General features: G+C 42.9%; 1 protein-coding gene across 1 annotated transcript; it reads right to left on the bottom strand.

The window, feature by feature from the left end:
• Nucleotides 1-2,113: 2,113 nt before the first annotated feature.
• LOC140242421 (uncharacterized) lies at nucleotides 2,114-7,852 on the bottom strand. The gene is made up of 3 exons (XM_072322158.1): nucleotides 7,168-7,852; nucleotides 5,337-6,399; nucleotides 2,114-2,912 (listed from the first exon to the last, which is right to left on the bottom strand). Exons 1-3 carry the CDS (start codon nucleotides 7,850-7,852, stop codon nucleotides 2,114-2,116), a joined length of 2,547 nt encoding a protein of 848 aa, XP_072178259.1.
• Between the last annotated feature and the right edge of the window lie 1,401 nt (nucleotides 7,853-9,253).

The following is a 9,253-nucleotide window of genomic DNA, read 5'->3' on the forward strand; positions in this document are numbered from 1 at the left end:
CTTTGTTATAACAATTAGGTCTGAGATATCTGTTTTTTATGTTTGTTTTGACCATCCCGCATGGATCTCCAACGAAAAGAAATGATAATGTATGTGACTGCCTCCAGGACAACTCGTACCACGGAGGAGTTTCCACCGTTAATTCAAACAACCCTCCTTAGTTGTTATTCACAAGGTCAAATATGAAGCAAGGTGACGTCCGGTTACCGTGACAAATACTTGTTTATTACGCTAACACACTGATGTTTCCAATATGAAATTCCAGTCAAATCTTCAGTTATGGACTTCCAGTTACTGAGCTTCACTTTAGATAACGACCTTCGGTTCATATGCACCTTCAGTTCATAACGGACCTTCAGATAACAATCTGAAATATAATACACAAAACCAAAGTTATACAATTACGTTTAAAGTATATACATGAATGGCTTCATGAAACATTACATGGTTTAACACCATTTTACCTCATTTAAAGTCTAATAACATAATCTACCAATAATCTATATCACTAACTTAAAATACAAATTATCTTTCACTTTACACAAACATATCATAAACCAAACTTATCCATATTTTATAATTTTCTGAATTAAATGTTATATAATCAACTAATTCCTTAACTATTTATATTACTTATATACTTTATTAAAATCTAATTCCAATATTATCCAAAAACTTAATTCACTTTTAAACTTTCATAATTTCAATCATATTTTAACTTGTTATTAAAATTATTGTTGCATAAATCAACACGGAAATATAAATTCTCAAACTTTTCCTTATGTATCACTGACCATAACAGAGTATACAAAATAAACTTATTCTATTAATTCAAAATTATTAACTACAACTAATTATTATCTTAAAACATCTATTATAACTTCATAAAACTGTCATATTTAAAAGCCTAAGCTACAAAACATACATGCCAGCTAACAATTAATCAACTAATGTCAAAACTATTTGATTAAATTAGATTGTCATCTCCAATCATTATTAATGTGTGTAAATTTGTTTCTACAAAACATCCACTACTTATATCACAGAAATCATGTTACATAATAATGCCTGTCGGTATCAGTACACGGTACTTCTGTACTTCTCTAACAACACTTGTGAGAATATGACTCATTAACCACAACTATCTACAGCAACAGCAAAAAGGTATAATACATCCCTACCATTCCGCTATACATCCAACCTCAGGCACAAACACATAATGCTCACAGAATGAGAGAGAAAGAGAGAGAGATTGTGTGAGGGGAGAGAGAGGAGAGAAAGAGGAGAGAGAGAGGAGAGAGAGAGACCAGTGTGCATGGGGCATCACTGGCTTCTTCTTTGTGTACTCCCATATTTGTCTACAAAGATTTGGCAAATCAAAAAACCTGCTCTGTAAATATTCCTTACATTCTTCTCATTCACTAACATGATTACACACATCATCATAAGCTATAAAACATTGTAAAGAAGATAAGTTCTTACCAAATTCGGGCCTGTTGTTTTCCCACAAAACTTGAACAAACTTGTTAGACTGCTGCAACTTCGCAAGCTTTCACTGGAACTGTGAATACTGTCACTAAACAGCTTGCCACGTCCACCCATAATACTGCATACATGTACAACACACAAAGCCCTATTGCTGTACAAAGTGAATGGTGGATTCTTAATACTTTCTCTAAAACAAGGGGGTAATTGTTCAATGTTTACACTAGCCTCCTGGGGTAGGGGTCTTATCTTTCATTGAACACATGTAGTCTGCAAATTTAGACCTGTTTAACACTTACTAGTTTTTCAATCCTAGACCCATTTTATAAAACAGAATTACACCAAATTCTCACTGCACACTGCTGCAGTGACATGGCTCCTTTAAATGGACCCATCCATTTACCATTTCATTAACAAAAAACATATTCACCTGATCCTAACTTACGTACATAGTATCACACAAAAGTTACATGTAGATAAAATTAAACACCATACAACATTCAGGAATGAATGTTTGCACTTTCGCTTTCTCCTGATGCAATTGAAAACACAACATATTCATTCTGTCAAATAGCTCAAAGGCTCCTTGATGGGGATTCGAAACTGGTCTTCTTTAGTGACAGTCCAGTTATTGTTCTGCTGGTAATAACAGTACCAACTTGTGGACAGGTCTCTCCAGTTCACTAGGGGGGCGTTGACGCTTTCCCTCATTGTCCAGCAAGCCGTCGGCCATCAGCACCTTCACCTTCCTGATCAAGCCATCCTTGCTGGGGTAGACCTCGATGACACGCGCGAGGGGCCACCTGCCACGAGCATCGTCGTTCTCCTTCGCTATCACCACATCTCCAACTGCCAGTTGTCTGCTTGGACTGACCCACTTCCGGCGGTTCTGCAGTTGCTGAAGATACTCCCTCCCCCACCGTAGCCAGAACTGATTGGTCAAATACTGGACCCTTCTCCACCACTTCCGCGCATACATATCCTCCCGCTGGAACTGTCCTGGAGGGGGTAGGGCGACCTTCGGCTTCATGGTTAAAAGATGAAGCGGTGTCAGCGGCTCCGGTGTCTCGGGGTCACTTATGCCAGATGTGGTCAGCGGTCTGGAATTGATGATGGCCTCTGCCTCTGTCATGAATGTACGAAAGGCCTCATCGTCTAACTGGCTTCCTGCAGACTTCATCAGCGGCTCTAGGACACGGCGAACTGTCTGGATCTGTCGTTCCCATACACCACCCATATGAGAAGCATGTGGTACGTTCATCTGGAATGGAATCCAGTCGCATCCATTTTGCAGTAGGTACTCTTGCACCTCACTCTGGTCCATTTCAGCTAGAGCTTCCCTCAGTTCACTGCGAGCCCCCACGAACATTGTACCTTGGTTGGAGCGTAGTTGTCTAACAGCTCCTCTCCTGTTCATAAAACGTCGGAGTGCATTTATGAAGGAGCTAGAAGTTAAGCTGCTCGCAGTCTCCAGGTGGACACTTCGGGAAGCCATACAGGTGAAGATAACTCCATAGCGCTTCACTTGGCTGCGTCTTTCTTTGACCAAGAAAGGGCCGAAGTAGTCGACACCACAGTACGTGAAAGGAGCTGAGGGCTCAACCCGGTCTTCCGGGAGCTCTGCCATCTTCTGCTGCACCATCGGACCACGGCGTCTCCTACACGTCACGCAGGAAGAGATGCACTGAGATACTGCTGAAGACCCTCCAGTGACCCAGTATCCAGCTTGACGCAGCTCGTTATGAGTAATCCCTCGACCCATGTGGTGTGTTCTTTGATGATGGTGCAGTATGAGCAACTTGCTAATATGACTCTTGCGGGGCAAGATGATAGGATGCTTAATCTCACTTGAGATGTTGGCTCTATCGATGCGTCCTCCTACTCGGTTGACCCCGTCACCGTCCACATAGGGGTCAAGTCTGTACAATGCACTACCTTTCTTCAATTGTGCATTCTTCGATCTATCACATTTCAGGTCTGCTGTCTGAGGTTTCTGGAGTGCATCTAGCTCTTCCGGAAAGTTCTCTTTCTGCACAGCCTTGATGATGATCTTTTCTGCTGCGTCTAGCTGCTGCACGGTGACTGCAGGTAATTTGACTGCACTTGTGTGTCCTCTTTCCTTGTTTGAACGAATACTGCGTTCAATGTCTTTGCATCTCAGTCTCTTCATGTATTGCAAACCATGCGCTACGGCTTTCTTCACATGATGCCAATCGGAGAAACTGTTGAATCTACTTGATTCGAGGTGATCAGGGAACACCTTTTGTCCTTCTGTCTTTAGCACAGACGCCCTCTTCACTTCTGGATCATCCTCACCAATTTCACGGACATCTGCCTGTTTGGGTTGGAAGGCACCATCCGTCCACAGGAACTCTGGACCGTTTAACCACCGGCTGTCATTGGTGAGATGTTTGGCTTTTAACCCTCTAGAAGCGTCATCAGCTGGATTGTCTTTGGTCTCAACGTAGAACCAACGATTTGGGTCTGCATGATCTCTGATCATCTGCACTCGGTTGGCTACAAACACGTGGAACCGTCTGGCCTCATTGTGGATGTAGCCTAGCACGACCTGGCTATCCGTCCAGAAGAATTCCTTCACGTTGCTGTATTTGAGCTCCTTTCGTAGAAATGCACTCATCTTAGCGGAAACTGTTGCTGCCGTGAGTTCTAGTCGAGGGATACTGACTTGCTTGAGAGGTGCGACCCTGGCCTTTCCAGCTACGAAAGAGACATGTGGTTTATCACTCTGGTTGATTAATCGCAGATAGGAAAACTGTCCATAGCCACTCTCACTTGCATCTGAAAAGTGGTGCACCTCAACCTCCTTGATCTCCCCGAAAGACTTGGGCTTGAAACAACGTGGTATTTCGAGCTTCTGTACTTCCTGAATCTCCTCGAGCCATTTCCTCCATTCCACCTGCAGACCTTCGGGCATCAGAGTGTCCCAGTCCAGGTTGAGTCTGCACATCTGTTGAAGGATCTTCTTTCCTTTTAGCACCACTGGACTCAGGAAGCCACTTGGATCGTAGATGGAACTGACAGTGGATAGCACGCCCCTTCAAGTGAACGGCTTGTCCTTCACCTCGATGTTGAACTTGAACGTATCATTTTCAGTGTTCCATGAAACCCCGAGAGCTCTCTCAAGTGCCAGCTCATCTGCATCTAGGTCAAGTTCCTGAATGCTCTTAGCTCTCTGTTCTGCTGGGAAACTCTTCAGCACATCTCGGCTATTTGACACAATCTTGTGTAGTTTTAGACCAGCCTGAGCACAGATAGATTGGCTGTCCTTCAGTAACTTGATAGCAGCTTCTGCAGTAGGTGTAGAACTCAGTCCATCATCTACATAGAAGTCGTTGCGAATGAACGTGGCTGCTGCTGATCCAAATTCCTCTTCTCCATCGTCTGCTGCTCGCTTCAGTCCAAAGTTGCAACATCCTGGAGAACTTGCTGCTCCAAAGAGGTGGACCTTCATCCTGTACTCGACCGGCTTCTTTGTCTCGTCACCATCTTCATACCAGAAGAAGCGAAGAAGATCTCTATCCTCTTCTCTGACAACGAATTGGTGGAACATACTCTTTATGTCTGTCATGAATGCGACTTCTTCTTTCCGGAACCGGCACAGGACTCCTAGCAGTCCATTCATCAGATCAGGTCCTTGAAGCAGGTGACTGTTCAAAGACACACCTTGGTATGTTGCGGAACAGTCAAACACGACTCTGATCTTATCCGGTTGTCTGGGGTGGTAAACACCTGTGTGGGGCACATAGTTCACTCTTCCATCTTGGATTGCGAGACGATTAGCTGGAACTCTTTCCGCGTAGTTGTGAGTGACATCGGCCATGAATGCCTTGTAGTCCTTGAGAAACTTTGGGTTCCTGTGCAATCTCGCTGCCAACTGTTTCCATCGTTTCAAGGCGAGGATCTTATTGTCTGGGAAACTGGCCTGGTCCGACTTCAGCGGTAGAGGCATCTCTAGATGACCGTCATCTCTCTTCCGGATACCATTTTCTACGATGGTCAGGAACTTTGTTTCTTCAACAGATAGAGGTGCCCCCTTCGAATTTGTCGCCTGGAAATCCTGCTCCAGTATCCTAAGGACTTGGTCTGGCGAGAAGACCTCTTTTGCTCTAGTGTCGTAGGTGAAGTTTGGATAACTCTCACTCACTTGCAGCTTGTGGCATGTGGCGCCATGATCATCCTGGATTGGTGTTTGGCATACTCTGCCGACCACTCCCCATCCAAGAATGGTCCTCATTGCATAGGGGTCATCATCTCCGCCAGCTAAGACTTCTCTTGGTCGGATGGCTCTCGTGCAGTTATTTCCGATGAGCAGTGACACCTCGATGGACTTGTTGTATGGCATCAGCTGACTGGCTACTGGCTCCAGATGAGGCCACTTCCGCAGAACCTCTGCCTTTGGTATTTGATGTCTACTTGCAGGCACTTCTTTCCTAGAGAAACACGCAGGTAAATCGATTACTTGCTCCCTGTTGAAATCCATCACCTGTAGACCCGTCATCTTCTTGCTCTTCACACGTGCACTCTGGTGCATGGTAGTTAACTGAAGCTCTGTCTCCTGGCCTTGCAGCTGCAACTTAGCACACAATCCTTCCGATACGAATCCCACATTAGACTGATCATCGAGGATGGCGTACTGTAGATACTCTCGGGAAGGGTTATCACTGTGCCTAACCCAAACTGGTACTATCATGCAGTGTTCGCGGCCGTCCTGGTCTGGTAATGAGCAAACATTGGTGCACTTTGAAGAAACTTCTTCAGATGGCTGCGAATTGGATGTCTGAGGGCTCTCAGTCTTTGTAGACAGATGAAGACATGTCAGATGACTGCCCTTACACTCTTTGCAGCTCCGCCTCTGTGTGCACTCTTTCACCCTGTGGTTGTCGGCTACACCGCATCCCATGCACAGTCTTTTCTGAAAGAAGAAGGCTTTCTTTGCATGATGAGATCTCTTCTTGGATTCACTACAGTCGTCTAAGTGATGAGGACCACGACAGCATGGACACAATGAATACACTCCATGTGACTTAGGAGATGCATTTGTTGCAAGAGTTCTTCCTCCTTGCAAGTGCTGATTGGTTCCCTTGCCATGGTATCGTGACAGCTGTGTCTTGGGCTCACCTCTTTGAATACCTGTTAATTCCGGTAGGTTTGCCTTGTCAGACGCTCGTTTTACAAACTCTGCAAACGTTGCGAACGGGGGGTAGTCACCATACCTGCGGGTCTGCCATCTGTCAACTTCATCCCGCCATTGCCGTTCCATGTAGAAGGGCAGCTTCTCCAACATTTTTATGTTCTCTTGGGGGTAGTCCAAAATCCCCAAGGAGCCCACGGTTGCCTTTGCCACCACCACCTGCTCTAAGAAGTCAGCAAATGTGCGAAGTCCTGCAGGATCCCTGTCAGATATGCGTGGCCAAGCTTTCAGCTTCCTTGAAAATGCCGAACTTACAACACTTCCACTGCCGTATCTCCTTGCCAGCGACTCTCTTGCACGATGATAGGCCTCATCTGTGCCTAAAAGAAGATAATGCTCTACCATCTTCCTGGGCTCTCCTGTGACGTAGCTGTTCAGGTAGTTGAGTTTCATAGCAGCGTCTAGTGGCTTGGAGTCAACCAAACTTGAAAAAGCATTGTTCCATAGCGGATAGCGCAAGGGGTCACCACTGAATACTGGTACTTCCAACTTCGGAAGCTGACTTGAAACAGCGATACTCTGCGAGGTCATGTTTTGTTGTATGATCATGTTTGCCACACGAGCAAGGGATTCTGCAACCTTTTCCATTCCAGATGAGGTGGCACTATCCTGTGTCACAGGTTTTGCTTGACCAACTTCAGGAACTACGGGATTTACGCTCTTGTCTTCCACATCATCTACTGGCTGTGAATTAAAGAATCTCTGCACTGATTCTTCCCTGCTCTCCCGTGGTAACAAGATGTTGCTGGATCTAGACGTTTCTGTAAGATTGTCATCTTCATCTGACTCGTCTAACTCAGATAATTTCTGCTCCAGCTGTTTCTTTATCTTCAATCGCTTCAATTCCATCTTGGCCTTTTGCATCTTTACGGCATGTTCATGTTCCCTCTGTAGAATCTCGATCTGATCCTCTTTGTCCATTACATCGAATTCTGCTTGAAATGCTTTCATTAGCTTTTCACTCTTGACTGATTTTCCTTTGCTTGATACACTCCTCCCTGAAGTTAACTTTTTCTCATCTCCAATCTTCATTTCCGGCAGTGATTTAGACAAGATTTCACCCTTCATGGATGAGTGATCGTGACCAGCTGAACTTTCAGCCTTGCTGACCACCATGGCCTGATCAAGTGTACTGGAAACATTCGCGGCAGCCATAATGTTACTTACTGTATTAGTACTCCAATACTTTTTCTGTTGAAACTACAAATGATACAATTCAGAGGAATTCAGAACTTTCCAAATCCCATCACTATTGGAAACTGCTCCAATTGATGACAGTGACGCGATGCTCATCGCTCGTTGGATTACAGTCTGCTCTATTTGTTGGACGACAGTCCACTTTGATTGTTATTGTGACTGCCTCCAGGACAACTCGTACCACGGAGGAGTTTCCACTGTTAATTCAAACAACCCTCCTTAGTTGTTATTCACAAGGTCAAATATGAAGCAAGGTGACATCCGGTTACCGTGACAAATACTTGTTTATTACGCTAACACACTGATGTTTCCAATATGAAATTCCAGTCAAATCTTCAGTTATGGACTTCCAGTTACTGAGCTTCACTTTAGATAACGACCTTCGGTTCATATGCACCTTCAGTTCATAACGGACCTTCAGATAACAATCTGAAATATAATACACAAAACCAAAGTTATACAATTACGTTTAAAGTATATACATGAATGGCTTCATGAAACATTACATGGTTTAACACCATTTTACCTCATTTAAAGTCTAATAACATAATCTACCAATAATCTATATCACTAACTTAAAATACAAATTATCTTTCACTTTACACAAACATATCATAAACCAAACTTATCCATATTTTATAATTTTCTGAATTAAATGTTATATAATCAACTAATTCCTTAACTATTTATATTACTTATATACTTTATTAAAATCTAATTCCAATATTATCCAAAAACTTAATTCACTTTTAAACTTTCATAATTTCAATCATATTTTAACTTGTTATTAAAATTATTGTTGCATAAATCAACACGGAAATATAAATTCTCAAACTTTTCCTTATGTATCACTGACCATAACAGAGTATACAAAATAAACTTATTCTATTAATTCAAAATTATTAACTACAACTAATTATTATCTTAAAACATCTATTATAACTTCATAAAACTGTCATATTTAAAAGCCTAAGCTACAAAACATACATGCCAGCTAACAATTAATCAACTAATGTCAAAACTATTTGATTACATTAAATTGTCATCTCCAATCATTATTAATGTGTGTAAATTTGTTTCTACAAAACATCCACTACTTATATCACAGAAATCATGTTACATAATAATGCCTGTCGGTATCAGTACACGGTACTTCTGTACTTCTCTAACAACACTTGTGAGAATGTGACTCATTAACCACAACTATCTACAGCAACAGCAAAAAGGTATAATACATCCCTACCATTCCGCTATACATCCAACCTCAGGCACAAACACATAATGCTCACAGAATGAGAGAGAAAGAGAGAGAGAGAGTGTGTGAGGGGAGAGAGAGGAGAGAAAGAGGAGAGAGAGAGG

The sequence above is a fragment of the Diadema setosum genome, chromosome 19 (genome assembly GCF_964275005.1).
Source record: "Diadema setosum chromosome 19, eeDiaSeto1, whole genome shotgun sequence".
Taxonomy (NCBI): Eukaryota; Metazoa; Echinodermata; class Echinoidea; order Diadematoida; family Diadematidae; genus Diadema; species Diadema setosum.